At 36.5% G+C, this 15650-nt stretch overlaps 2 protein-coding genes across 2 annotated transcripts; both read left to right on the top strand.

Moving 5' to 3' along the window:
* Positions 1-224: 224 nt before the first annotated feature.
* LOC142446855 (olfactory receptor 52A5-like) lies at positions 225-1175 on the top strand. The gene has a single exon (XM_075548590.1). The coding sequence runs from the start codon at positions 225-227 to the stop codon at positions 1173-1175; it is 951 nt and encodes a 316-aa protein (XP_075404705.1).
* A 13113-nt stretch (positions 1176-14288) lies between these two features.
* LOC142446854 (olfactory receptor 52A1-like) lies at positions 14289-15239 on the top strand. Its single transcript, XM_075548589.1, has one exon. It carries the CDS (start codon positions 14289-14291, stop codon positions 15237-15239), a length of 951 nt encoding a protein of 316 aa, XP_075404704.1.
* Positions 15240-15650: the final 411 nt, after the last annotated feature.

The following is a 15650-nucleotide window of genomic DNA, read 5'->3' as shown; positions in this document are numbered from 1 at the left end:
GGAAAATATGAACCCTGACTTCTGGTGCTCAGTGTCATTTTGGAAAGAAAATAGAAAACTAGAAGAATCTTTGGGGAATAAGAAATAATTTGCTCACTACCTAACTAAAACATTTGTGTCTGAAATAGATTTATATCTTTTATCTTTTAACACTTTTCAAATCTTCACAGGGACTAGCGAATGAAACAGCAATATCAAGATTTGATTCTACTGACCAAATCACCATGTTCTCAAACAATGGCTCAGTCTTCATGCCCCCTGTACTAACACTAATTGGAATCCCTGGCCTGGAGTCAGTACAGTGTTGGATTGGCATTCCATTTTCTGTCATGTACATCATTGCTGTGGTTGGGAATTCCATCATCATAGCTTTAATCAAATGTGAAAGCAGCCTCCATAAACCCATGTACATATTCTTGGCTATGTTGGGGGCCACAGATATGGGCCTTAGCACTTGCATTCTTCCCAAAATGCTGGGCATTTTCTGGTTTCATTTGCCAGAAATTTATTTTGAAGCCTGTCTGCTGCAAATGTGGCTTATTCATTCATTTCAGGCCATTGAATCTGGTGTCCTACTTGCCATGGCCCTCGACCGCTACGTGGCCATTTGTGACCCATTGAGACATTCCACCATCTTCTCACAACAGCTACTGACTCAAATAGGAGTTGGCGTGACACTCAGGGCTGCCGTTCTTGTAGCACCATGCATAGTGCTCATCAAATGTCGTCTCACGCTGTACAAAACGACAATTATCTCTCACTCTTACTGTGAGCATATGGCCCTTGTGAAGCTTGCTGTAGAAGATATCCGAGTCAATAAGGTATATGGCTTATTTGTTGCCTTCAGCATCCTAGGCTTTGACATCATCTTCATCACCTTATCCTATGTTCAGATCTTCATCACTGTCTTTCAACTGCCCCAGAAGGAGGCAAGACTCAAAGCCTTCAACACATGCATTGCCCACATTTGTGTCTTCCTTCAGTTCTACCTTCTTGCGTTCTTTTCTTTCTTCACACATCGGTTTGGTTCACATGTACCACCTTATGTTCATATTCTTTTGTCAAATCTTTACCTACTAGTTCCACCATTTCTCAACTCGATAGTGTATGGGATGAAGACAAGAGAAATCCGTGACCATGTCCTGAAAATGTTTTCTTCTAAAAGCACTTCTTGATCACCAGTGTGCCTTTAGGAAAAATAATTTTTTCTAAGGAATAATCTATTCATAGAGAAAAGGTATACCTTCCACAACTATGCACTTTGGGGAAAAATGATTTGAACTAAATCTCAGGTGCCTTTCATTCAAGGAGACATAGAAGAAGTCATAATATACCCAATGCTCTTTCTTGTATAAGCTAATCACGAATAGAAGTCCTCTATGATAGAATTCACTACCATATTGTTCTCATTTTGGCCTGTCCCTATATACCAGTAGTTACTTATCACTTAGTTCTATATTGAAAAGAAAACTGTAACACAGAAGTAGCATATTCGTAGAAGTAAAGTAACATATTCATAGAAGTAGCATAATGTAGAAGCAACATATTCAGCAGAAAATAGAAAAAAGATGAGAATTTATGATTTCATTTTATTAATTTATTGAAACTGTTTAATAAAAATATCACAATTACTGCAACAATGTTTTCTACTTTTCTTCATATATAATTAATGTAAACATCAGTACAATAAGTTTTATAAAGGTAATATCAATATAACAATTTCCAGGTGAATAAAATAATCATTACTACCTTTCAAAACTAGAAGTTACTGCATAGTGCAAACAGTTAAGCACTGGGTACTAAAAAAAAAACGGAAATTCAAACCCATGCAGAAGCACCCCAGAACAAAGGCATGGAAATTTACTTCTGAAAAGCCACAAACTTGAAAAGCCTATTGGACGTGGTTTCACTCTGACACACACAAAGGGTGTTACCATGAGTTTAAAGTTGATTCAAAGACTACTGGTATCTGGTTTGAGTACCAGAAAGCAAATAAGTTTACTATTATTTCTGAAACTCCTGGCTTCTCCGGAGATAATTACTATATCATTTCCTTGAATTTCACCGTGTAACCTTGCTAACCTTGCATCAGTAAACTTAGTAGATTGTTCGGTTTATGAATTTATATAATTGGTTCCATGCAACTTAAGTTTGTTTTCTTTCTAGTTAGTTATATTCGTGATGTAAGTTTATTCATTGTTAATGATTAATAATGTGTCATGGTACAGATATACATTTAATATTTATGTAATCAACCACAGTTTGTTTACTTTATGTATTGTTCTCTGGCAGTCTATGCAATTATGTCAAACCATGTCTTAATACCAGTATTATCCTCACTTGATGAGAAAATAGACTGCATTCTATCAGTAAATTTATGTGACTTAGTTAGCTTTATAACTATATAACTAAATAGTATATGTCATATCCATATAACTAAATAGTATTAAAAACAGTTACCAGCATTCCATACCATATAATTGTCTTACATAATGTCAGGACTAGACTTCACTGAGACGCTGATTACATGAGTATCAGAATAGAAAAATATTATATAGACTTTTCAATAACTGATTTTTAAAAATTAATTTTTGAGTATTCTGGTAATATTTTGGACACCAGTTGAGTGTGTTACAGATTTTCCCTACTCAGCTTCTAATTTTTTCAGTAATATCGACATCATCACAAGTACACTCTTAATAAAATGAAAAAGCAAACCATAGACTACGAAATCAGGCATAAGGAAAATATCAGTCAAATTACACGACTTGAATTTAAATTTTCTATATATTTATATACCCATAATTGTGTATATTCACCTACATATTTATATCTACATATGCTGTAGATATTCATATAGGTGTAAAATATATTTTTATATTAATATCCAATTTCCTACATATAAAATTTATATATGTGTTTAAAAATACAATAATAAAATTAAAAATTTAAAATATAGCTCAAGTTAAAAACTCAATAATAAACTTAAAATTAAAAATTAAGCTCATTGTTATTGCATTAAGGCCAACCCCCTTTATTTCCTGTAGAAGTGAGTGATCTCTGTGTTATAATTTTTAAAGGTGCTCATCACAAGATTATTTTGTTCCATATTTTGACAGGTGAGCTTGAATTACTGATGTTATGATTTCTCTTCTGGGTATAAATCATTTTTATCAGCCAGTGACCTTAAAATTTCAACAACCAAGTGAAAATGAGCAAAATTATTGATCAGACATTTTATAAAAGATAAATTACTAAGACACCCAACAAGAACAAATACATTATTTTGGTGAATGAAACAATCTGAATACCTCATACATATTTTATGACTCCATTTATGTGATGTTTTACAACAGGAAAATCTCATCTATAATGGAGGAAATGTAGATTTTCCACTAGAGAGTGATAAGTAGCAGACATTGACTGAAAAAACCCCTGAAGGAAAAATTTTCTGGAGTAATGGGAATGTTCTGTATCTTCATAGAATTCTAGGTGACATAGCTGCATTGCATATCAAAATAGAAGATCAAGACTTACACATTTCACGGCTATAAATCATTCTTCAGAATCAATGCGTACATTCCAATTTGGTATCCCCGATATTATATTTGATTTTCCCAATTAGGTTAGTTAGCATCTGGGACTTGCCTAGTTATTTCTAGGTTAGCCTCAAATTATTTCTTCCAGTTCATGATTGTTGATGTCTGAGCTCATTTTTCAGATAGTTTTTCAATAATCAGTTTTCCTTAAGAAAATGATGAGGTTTGACACACGGCAACAATTTCAATAATGCTCATTCACTACAGCAAACTTATGTCTGTAGAGTGAAGCCATGCAACAAAAAACAAAGAAAATAGGAAATGCTGTTGGTCTAAAGATGCCAATTATTGGGTGAGGTAGTTTATTGTGAAAACCTAGTCAATAAACACATGTGGGGTTAATTGAAGGGTGGAGGGATTAATGGCTCCGTGAGCCTCGGTTTTCTAGTTCTCGGGTCTCCTGCTTTCTGATGGTCAGGCCAGGGTGCAGCTGCCTGAGCCATTTCCCTGCTTCAGCTTTCGAGGTTCACTTCCTGCAAGACATCCCCAAGGAGAAGCCACATGGACATACCATGATGCAACCCTGGGTGCTGAAGCAGCCGTGTGGAGACTCTGTCAGAGCTGAGATGCTTATAAGTTCACTGATTCGGCTTTCCTCCTGCAGTCAGCAACATAGTGTGTGTTTTGTGAGATGGGGGAGGACTTTGTGGATTGTTGTCAGACATAGGGATTAATGTTTTACTTGTGGGCTTGCGCAGCACTGGGTTGGGATATTTTCTTGATGTGCACTTAACCTTTATATAAAACTCTTTGATATATATATATATGAGTTTCTGTGGATTTGTTTCTCTAACGTTCCCATACTAACACATTGGTCAACCTCAAAAACAAGAGATTTGAACCAAAATAAATTTTCTTCAGAATTTATTACCTTCAGATAACTGTCAACTGCTTCTTCTTAACCTGGACTGTTTCAGCTTTAAACCCAAAGCAGTCTTTCAGTCCCTTTAATCTGGAACATGTGTGTTTAAGGTAACATCCAGTTTACTTAGTGGGGTTTCCAAATGGAATCTTTCTGATGTGACTTATGAAAACTGGTATACTCTTAGAAAAGCCAAAATCTCAAACCAAAGCGGTCTATAGTATGAGGGTTAGGTTGCAAAGGTTGGAATATAAATTATGTCAAAAATACATGATAAGCCTTCTACTATAAAGTGGCTTCTCCCATTGAGCATCTGTCTGAGGGATATTAAGCACTTTCCCCGGAGTGGCTGCCCTTTCTTTCTTACCAAATCACATTCTCTGAGATTGACAAGTCCCTCCCATTGTGGATTCAGTCACTTAAGTTTCCAATATGTATAACTGAACAGTCTATGTATTTTAGTCTAAAAATCTCTCATATAAATTTATATATTTATAAGCTCTCATATATATTATTCATATAAATGAATATATATATATATATTCCTCCCTCACTAGTATTTAAAATTCTATACCATTGGCTAGATTAATTATATTATTATTAGAATCATCAAATACATTATGGAGATTACTTATATATTTCTGAAGAATTTGGACAAATTGACTTTAAAGTGGACCAAGGATAAATTTCAGTATTAGGTTTACATATGAATTTGGAATATGTAACCATAGGCCCTACTCTAAGAACAAGTCATTCTTATGATGTAGCTCTGCTTGATACTCTCCCTCATAAAGTGATTGTTGAAGATATGGGTGTTGTTGGAAACCAGATGGGCCTGCTTATCAGAAAGAATAGGGTCTACATTCCTAACGTCTTGTCTTAAAGGAAGCAACCATCTAAAGCAGATGTTAGCTAAGTTCATATAGAAGGCAATGCACCAGCCAGTGTGATCTACCACTTGTCAATGATAAAATTCATTGTCCATTAGTTATTCTCAAAATATGGTTTTTTGTTTTTCATTTTAATCATAGCCTTTTGCATTTTAATAATGAATCCATGATCAAAAAAGAAGTGTATTCGAGGCAAAATTCTGAGTGTTCAGCTTTTAGAAATTCATTTAAAGATTTCTCGTGTCGGTTAAATCTCCCTTGACTTCCCTTTGACGAAAGATGTGAGAATTGTGTGCTCCAACAGAACCTATCCCCTTGAAAATCCCAGGGAGAGGAAATCGCCCTTACTGGTTTACCTGGGTGTGTTCTTGATGGATATCACTAATAGTGGGGAGGGGGTGTGGAGGTGTCTGGAAATCACAAACATGCATATCTGCAAAAATTATTCCAATTAATCCTCACATATTTGTCATTCAAGAAGGTGTATAATGAATAATTAATTATGCAACACTAAGAGCAATAACAACTTGTATACATTGTTGAGACATAAAATGATATTACTCTTAAAAAAGCAACCTCCATAATTGATTAAAGAGATAAAGAAACTTTTTAATGATAATATCTCAAAGTATTAATATATTCTTTCATTTTTAAGTTATGTCTTTAAACATAGAACATTTTCTGTAGTATCCTTTAGCTCTAAATATTATAGATAATCGAGGATGGGGGTGAATGACTTTAGGGAATTTCACAGGACCATGTGTGACATCAATATTCTCAAGCTGCTCAATATCTGTTATTCTGGTACATCCCACTTTTTAAGATCTATTTTTTTATTTTATAGAAGACCTTGGTGAAGTAGTGATTACTAGTTGGGGTAATAACTGCAAGGTCAGCAGTTTGAAACCACCAGCTGCTCCCAGGAAGAAAAACAAGGTTTCTCCTCTCCCAAAGAGTTACTTCTCCGAAACTCACAGGGTTATTTCTACTCTGTCCTACTCGGTTGCTATGAGAACAGGGGGTCCCTTCTGTATTTTGATGATTTTCAAAAATTAATTTGCCTGTGTTTCAAGTTTATCCTAAAATACTTATTGATGTACAAATATGAAATCAGAAATACCAACATTAGCCACAAAGCCATTATGTGATGCAAACAACTATATGGTGCAAAGTATTGGATAATTTGCATCAGAAAGAATGTAAGAATTAAATGGAGATTGAAAAGAAAAAAATTACAAAAACTTTTTTTATAGAAAGCACAAATGGTTACCAAATATTAATTGAGAAAATAATCAAACTGCAACTTAACTTTTGGGAATTAAGTATTATAGTTGAAAACCGTCTGGACAGAAATATTGACTTGCAATTAGAAACTACCTACTTTACATATCAGGGGTGCAGTCATTTTTGTCTTATGCAGCTTTTTGTTATCAACACATTTGGAGGACTTTGTTATCTGAATGCTGAAGTGTGATCCATGTTGAGAGCTGCAGTGTTTAAGATAAAAGTCCTTACCACTTTCAGTGAGCAAGGTTGTGTCATTTGCATACCAGATTCAAGAGTCTCTGCTATCCCTAATGTGTTCTTCTGACGGTAGAGTTTGGGATACATATGCTTAGTATATAGATTGGGAAAATGTGGGGGAAAGGAAACAGTCAAGACACGCACCTTTCCTGATTTTAAATCAGGCATTATCTTCATATTTTGTTTGAATGGCTGACTCATTCTACATACAGTTTTCACATGTGCACAGCTAAGTGTTATGAAATTCTTATTCTTCACAAATTTAACACTAATTTGTTATAATCCCACCATTACAATGCTTCTGACTAGTCAATATAACACAGGTAGACATCTTTCTATTACTCTCTGCTTTCAGTCAAGATTCATCTGACATGAGCAATGATATCCCTTATACCATTTCCTCTTCAAAATCGGGACTGGATGTCTGGCAGCCCCTTGACGTATTGCTGCAACAATTTTTAAATAATCTATAGCAAAATTTTACTTGCTTTTGATACTAGTGGTAGTATTTAATACATTCTACATTATATTGCTTGGATCACTTCTCTTGGGAATAATCACAAATATGGATCTCTTCCAATTGTGCCATCAAGCGGGTTTCTTCCAAATTTCTGGCATAGAGGAGAAAGAACTTCTAATCCTTTATCAATTTATTGAAACTCTCAACTGGTTCTTCCAATTACTCAAACATTATTTATTGCCAGTACTATAGCTTGAAATTCTTCCGACACTATGATTCATTCTCAAACATTGTCCACCTTCTGAAATGGTTGAAAAAGGACTGACTTATCTTGGTGTGGTGACTCTAGATATTCCTGTCATTTTTATTTTCTGGATGCTTTCGGCATCCTTCAACATCTTCCTCATAAGTCCTTCGATATGTCAACTTACGGCTTGAATTTCTTTTTCAACTTGTTGAGCAAGCTCTTCCCTAACACCTGTGCTAATTAACAAGATCATGATGAATACAAGTTAAACTGTTCCTGAAGTTGTCAATTATTTTATTTTATTTGGATGCACAAGAAATGTACATGAATGTGGCAGTCAAGAAATCAAAGGGTTTAATTATGTGGGTAAAATCTGCCAAAGGCCTATTAAAAGTGTTAAAGGGCAACTGGGTCACTTTGAGGTCTAAGACACTGTTAATCAAATCCTTGGTGTTTTCCATTGCCCAAACGGGCAAAATCTAGATAATGAATAAAGAAAATGGAAAAATAGAATTAATGCATTTAAACTATAATGTTGGAGAACAACATTGAATATATCAGAGACTTCCTGAAGAACAAACAAATCTGGTGTCAGAGAGGAACACTAGAATGTTTTTGAGCCTGAGGATGGCAAAACATTTTATGGCATATTTTAAATATGCTATCGAGAGGGACCTGCTTTAGAGAAGGACATCATCTTTAGTAAAATACGGAGGGTCATAATATCAAATAATTTAAAAATTCAAATTATTATATGATGGCAATACAAAAATTAATAACAGAATTAAAATGATCATGTCTGAAAGTTCCATTATAATAATCTGAGAATTTAGTAGGTGCCATGACAAAGCGCCTGCAACTTTTGTGACCCAAATGAAGCTTGAGCCAAAGCACTATTTTTCAGTTTTGCTGGGCACACAAACACCACCTCCACCACCACCACCTCCACCATCACCACCACATCCACCACCACCACCACCACTATCACCACTACCACCACCTCCACCACCACCACCACCACCAATACCACCCCCTCCACCACCTCCACCACCATCATCACCACTACCACCACCTCCACCACCATCACCACCACCTCCACCACCTCCACCACCATCATCACCACTACCACCACCTCCACCACCATCACCACCACCTCCACCACCTCCACCACCATCATCACCACCACCTCCACAACCACCACCACACCACCACCATCTCCAGTCAAGAAAGTCTGTCTCTGAGCAAATATTACTGGTTCCAAGAAGTAAGTGCTAAAATCATCCATATGCAGAATCCTGCACCATATAAAAAAAGGTTGGAGTGGAAAATGACCAAGAGAAGAGTAATAGAGATATATGTGCATTATACTAGTGAAACTTATAAAAATATGAAATCAAAGAGCTAGTGAAAGAGAAAATAACATTAAGTGAAAATGCTAAGTATTATTTTGCTGACGGGGAGGAAAAAGGTTCTCCTAGAGATAAAGTATAAGCATGCCTCTCTTTGTCATTTTTAGGGGTGTCGATTAGGAGTCCTCAAGTTGGTTTCCACTCATGGTGATCCTATAAACAACAGAACAAAACCCTGCCTGGTCCTGCGCCATCCTCACAATCGTTTTAATGTTTGAGTCCACTTTGCAGCCACTGTGTCAATCCATCTTGTCAAGGGTCTTCCTCTTTGGGGCCATCGTCTACTTTACTAAGCATGATATTCTTTTCCAGGAACTGATCTCTCTCAAAGCATATCCAAAGTATGTGAGACAAATCTGTGCTCCTTGCTTTTAAGGAGCATTCTGACCATACATCTTCCACAACAGATTTTTTTTTGGGGGGTGGGGGGGGAGTTGATGATAATTCCTTATTCTTTGCCAGCACCATGATTTCATGCATTTATTGTTCTTTGGTCTTTATTTTTCAATGTCAAACTTTCACATGCATAGGAGGCGATTGAAAATATGATGGTTTCTTAGTCCTTAAGGTAGCATCCTTGCTCTACAGAACGTTAAAGGCAGTCACCAAATACAATATACCCTTTGATCTCTTGACTGCTGATTCCATGAGAATTGATTGGTCATCCAAGCAAAACAAGTTCTTTGGCCGTGTCAACCCTTTCTCCCTTTCATTTGACAGGTCCAGTGATGAGGGATTGGGTTTTCTTTATATTGAGCTATAATGCATGGGGAAGGCTGCAACCCTTCATGTTCATCAGCAGATGTTTCATGTCCTCACTATCAGCATTTCGCAGGTCGTTAATAAGTCTTCCACCCATTCTGATGCTACGTTCTTCTTCTTCTAATTCAGATTGTCTGATCATTGCACAACATACCGCTTGAATAAGTCTGCTGAGAGCTACAACCCTGACACACTTTTGTCTTGATTTTTGCAGTATTTTCTTGCTCTATTTGTATAACTGCTTCTTGATCCACGAACAGGTTATTATCTTTAACATATACTTGAGCAAGGTAAGTCCCGACATTTTCTATAGAACCACTCCTATTGAGGTCAAAGAGCAATGGAGATGCTTACACTTGTTCTAGGCTGCACTCCATGATGAACACCATCTAAGAAGAAATACATTGGACTCACTAAGAACAAGGAAAGCTTTGTCCTTATAAGTCTTAGTTAAGAGCCTTCATTTTTAGAATGCTCTTCCTCAAAATGAATGCTGATGCTATAAATGACAGAAATGCATTCTTCAAAATGTTTTATTATGGCATTAATGACATATTTGAATTAATCTTTATGTGTTTTTGTAATGCAGGGAATTATTTAATATTGTTCTTCTAGCTATAGGCTTTGTTACTCCCATCAAATGAGTTTGTTTTCCAGATGGGTCTGGGTAAAATTAACTGTGTACAATTGGCTATCTAGAAGTAGAAATAGAGACAACATTTCCAGCAAGAGTGGAAGCAGAAGTGAAGTGAGTCTTTTGGACTTTGAGATAACAGTTTATTCAGCCGCTTGATCCAGGAGACAACTGTGCTACAAAGGGATGGCAAAGGAGGAACAGCTGTTCACTGGGCAAGTAAAGTAGAGCATTTCTGAGCAAGAAGCTGTCTTGTGCAGTGGTATGCCTCTGGGACCTCAATGGAGGGCTGAGATGCTGACCATGAAAAAGAGTACCTTTGACTTGAGATTTATAGTTGCTTGGAGTTGCCTCAAGGCAGAGGCCAGAACAAAAAGCTAAGAGTTAGAGAGAGTGGCCTGCCTGCCAGCATAGCGGAGGCAACATTATCCTGACCGAACAACTCTGTCCTGGGCATTGCTTCCCTGAACTGTGTAACCTGTTAAGTACTCCACAAAACCCATAACCATGAGTTCTGCCTGTGAATTCTGTGTGACCATTGCCGTGACTTGAAAAATGCAACTGAAAAGTAGAGAGTGCTGTGGAGGAGCAGGTAGTGCTGGAACAGGTAAAGAAGGTTGGAGGCTGGGGGCAGGTCTAACCTTCTCCTCATAAGAATTGGTCTTAGGCAGCTGATGCTGATGATGTTTATTCCTCTTGGTGGAACTGCGGTAGGTAAGTGCCTTCCCCCGTCTCTAATAATCATAAAGATAACTAACATGCAATATGAAGTTTAAAATTATAAAAGTAGCATAAATATAATTTCCTAAATAATCAGTAAAACTATTCAAGTTAGTTTGCCCAAAGTATAAAGATTATGAATTAATCCTATTTGTAGATGATAAAATTTTAAATGAACAAATAAAAGTCCCAAACCTGTGTATTTTCATTAGAATCTATATTAAATATATTAAGGCGTAGGAAAACTTAGATTAAACTACAAATTAAATGTTATTAATACTAAAGAAATCCTTAAGATTAAGGACTTGTTGAAAATGTCTATCACTACCTTTTTATAGGAAGGAATAATCCCTTTCATTCCCTCTCTTTATATAATGTTTTAATTGATTTTTAATTGGGAGTAATACATATACCATATCATTGCATAGTTAAATCACATCAAGCAGTATTTCAAAATTGCTATCACAATCAGTTTCCAAACCTTCATTCCTTCTTGAACTCCTTGACCAGCCCTATTCCCCACCCCATACTACCACCATTCGACGCCGCCCTGAGACCCATATTCCACTTGCTGTCCCTATGGGTTCATCAATCCTGTCTTTCACATACCAAAAGAGATAAAACCTACTATTTCTAAGTGGGTAATACATCAACTCTGATTAACTCATTTCCTTTCCCCTCATAGTTTTTGAAGCTTACTATTGCCCTGACCTTTTACCCTCTTCCAACTTTTAACACGCTGTCTCCTTTTCATCACAGAAGTGCCATCTAAAAGTTATTTGGGGTCTTCAGGGATGGCCAGGAGTAACATAAGAAAGGGGAATTATATATATGACTTCCCTTTCCTGAAACAGCCTGAAATAATGCTTTAATATTTTTCAGGCATTAGCTAGAGCCCAGTTCTACACATCCCCCGGTGCCCCTTGCTGCGGGGTTTACTGTTATGGTGTGAGAAGGAAAGGGATTCTAATGTCTGGTGCCCTGAGAGACACTATATCTTTATTTGACTGAGAGAACATCCTTCAATATTGGCCAAACTAGGAGAGGAATCAAGTCCCATGACAATTGATGAACAATATAATCTTGAGAAAAGGTGACTGATCCTCTGTTCACAGCGCACATGTCTGCAGCTGGGAGTAGTCTCTCAGGATTTTCCAGAGCTGATGAAATTCTGATCAAAAGGGGAAATTATGGACAAAACACGAACCAGCGAAGAGAATGAACTTCCCTTCCACCTGTGACACACAACTGCTGCTTCTCAATTCTGAGTGAGTGCAGACTTTGAAATGGGACCCAAATCAGGTGCAGGTGAAATGATAAATTTTGCAGTGAAAGCACATGTAAAGCTCATACGATTAGACATAGAAAAACTCAAAATCATAAACATAAGAGAACTAATTATTTTTTTGTGGAGTCTGCTATGAAATTCTCGGGATGTTAATTCAGGAGCAGATGTGATGGACCAGACAGTCTGCCTGGGAAGGCTCCCTGGTGAAAGGCAGTTACTTCGTTGTCAGGAGAAAGGAAAGGAGAAAAAAGTGCGAGGACCTTTAATCCTTGTGCTTTTAAATCTGAAAATATGGGAGAGGACCCTAAGTATTTGTGGAAAAATTCAACTATCTTTAATTCTGTTCTTCTGAAACCTTCTTGAAGCTCTATCCCATGGTCAGAAAGGAGAAGCATTGCTTGACAGGAAGCTTTAGCTCAATTTAATTGAGGTTTTTCTGGAGATGAAAATGAATAGAGGTGTAGGCATGGAAAATCTATAGGACTACTTATAGCAGATGTCAGGATTTTACAGTACAATATTGTGTTTAAGGAGAAGGATTTGGTTGAAACATCTCCAAAGTTTTCAGTTTTGAAATTCATAGGAAATAAGGTCATTGGGAGTGAGTGATCCTAGTGTAATGTTGTAGATGATGACTTGTGGAGAATATTTTAGATATAGTTAGAACAAACCCACATACAGGACCTATAGGTTAGCTTGAGTTAGATATAAATAATTAATCAATTAGGTAATCATCTGTGTTTTAATATTTTAAAAGTAAGTTTTCATTGATACATACTTTAATGAAACCTGCTAATTAATTTTAGCTTTATGCTAGTACATAGGTCTACTAGAAAGTACTAAATATTTATATCACAATTAAAATATTATTTGGAACTATTTCCTAGAGGAATCCCAGTCTTTCATATCTTTTGTGTCACTTTTCCCATAAGCCATGAATTTATAACTTCCTACTTTTCTTCTACCGTAGGTAGAGTTGATATCTAGATAAAGATTCTCCATTGAGACAGATTTCCAATGGGGATTCACACTTCCCAAACCATTCACCTATCTCTAACCTCTACAAAGGTATCATGGAGCACTATCGTTTTCACTGTTCTGGAAGAAACAGATCAGTTCTCCTCTTCTGAAAGATGTATAATTGAGTTCATTTAACTTTAACAACTACCGGTAATATCTTAGCTCTGTCTGGCACTCCATCTTTATAGAAAAAGACATGTCTGAGGACCTTGAATATAAAGACAGTCATTGAAGCCCGTGTCTCTTGATTCTGACCTACTTGGGTAGGACACCAGAATTATATACAACTCAATACTTATGAAAATGTGGTATAGCTATGTGGCATGAACATTCTTTGTGAGGAGAGGGGGTTTTCATGGGAGTCACAGCCCTGGAAACAGGCGTTCTACTAACTTACATCAGTGAAGTGCTGATTTATGGTCCGGTGAAATTACTAGAAAAGTGGGGATAAAAGCATGGGGGAGTTTAAAATTAAAGCTCTATCTCTTAAGTCTGGTTCTCGAATAATATTTTTCCTTCATTTCCATGAACAGGTTAGAAACAGAAAGAAGGTGGAATGAGAGAGTAAAGAGAACACCACTAAACACGCTGATCACATTGATATCATCAAAGAGATCTTTTCCAATATTATTTTTACATAACTTAAATTACTAAGTGTATGTAGGTAACCTTGCCAAAGTAAACACTAGTGAAACTTTAAGTAGTCTCCATAATTATATGATCTCATTCATTAAAACAATGAAGAAATAATGACGTTTATTCTGCTAATTCTGTTCTCAAATTAACTTTGTGATTCAGTCAGAATAGGATATACACCATTACAGAGTATCATATATTTTACACATTTTCCCTAAAGAAGATCCCTGGATTGCCATGCCTATTCCCAATGACACTGTAATTATGCCGCCTATACTGACATTTGTAGGAATACCTGGCCTAGAATCTGTGCAGTGTTGGATTGGGATTCCATTCTGTGCTATGTATCTCATTGCTTTGATTGGAAATACTCTACTTGTGATCATCATCAAATCTGAACGCACCCTCCATGAGCCCATGTACATCTTCTTGGCCATGCTAGGTGCCACAGACATTGCACTGAGCACCAGTCTTGTACCCAAGATGCTTGGAATTTTCTGGTTTCATTTGCCAGATATCTATTTTGATGCATGTCTCCTTCAGATGTGGCTCATCCACACATTTCAGGGCATTGAATCAGGTGTCTTGCTGGCCATGGCTCTCGACCGCTATGTGGCTATCTGTCACCCCCTTAGACATGCTACCATATTCACTCCTCTATTCGTGACGCATATTGGAATTGGGATGACATTGCGGCCTGCCATCCTCGTAATCCCATGCCTTCTGCTCATAAAGTGTCGCCTGAAGCTATACCGAACCAAAATAATATCCCATACTTACTGTGAACACATGGCTGTTGTGAAGCTTGCCACTGAAGATATTTTTATCAATAAGTTCTATGGTCTCTTTGGTGCTTTCATTGTTGGTGGGTTTGACTTCATTTCAATCACCCTTTCCTATATCCAGATATTTATCACGGTTGCTCACCTGCCCCAAAGAAAGGCTCGTCTTAAGGCATTCAATACATGTATTCCCCACATGTGTGTCTTCTCCCAGTTCTACCTCCTTGCTTTCTTCTCTTTTTTTACTCACAGATCTGGATCTCATATCCCATCACACATACATATTACTTTATCCATCCTTTATCTACTAGTTCCACCTTTCTTCAACCCTTTGGTCTATGGGGTGAAGACCAAGCAGATTAGAGATCAGGTAACAAAAATGTTCTGTTCCAAAGTCCAGGTTTGACATTTCATTGAAATTGTCCCATCTATGATTTAAATGGCTCATCTAGTGACCCTATGTGATCTGACTCCCATCAATATTGGTGGGTATAACTATGATATTAAATATTAAATGAATCAAAGCATTTTAAGGAATTCTAAAGGCTATTGACTTCTGAATGATAAAAACAGTGATACCTGTTAAATTTTACTGACATGTAAGCAGTAATAAGATTCTAAACAATGGTTTTCTAAATTTACGTTTTATGTTATTCCTGCATTATAAAACAATAACCAAAAGAAAGGTTTGTACGTCTCAAAAAATACTAGGTAGATATTCTTCAGGCTGGGGTCATTGCTATATTGCTTTCCTAAAGATTTTTCTTTTAATTTAAAGAAAATTAATATTATTTGCCTTAAGTTTCTTGAATAAACT

The sequence above is a fragment of the Tenrec ecaudatus genome, chromosome 4, assembly GCF_050624435.1.
Source record: "Tenrec ecaudatus isolate mTenEca1 chromosome 4, mTenEca1.hap1, whole genome shotgun sequence".
Lineage (NCBI taxonomy): Eukaryota > Metazoa > Chordata > Mammalia > Afrosoricida > Tenrecidae > Tenrec > Tenrec ecaudatus.
Note: the sequence above shows the minus strand (reverse complement) of the source record. Positions and strands in the feature narration are given on the sequence as shown.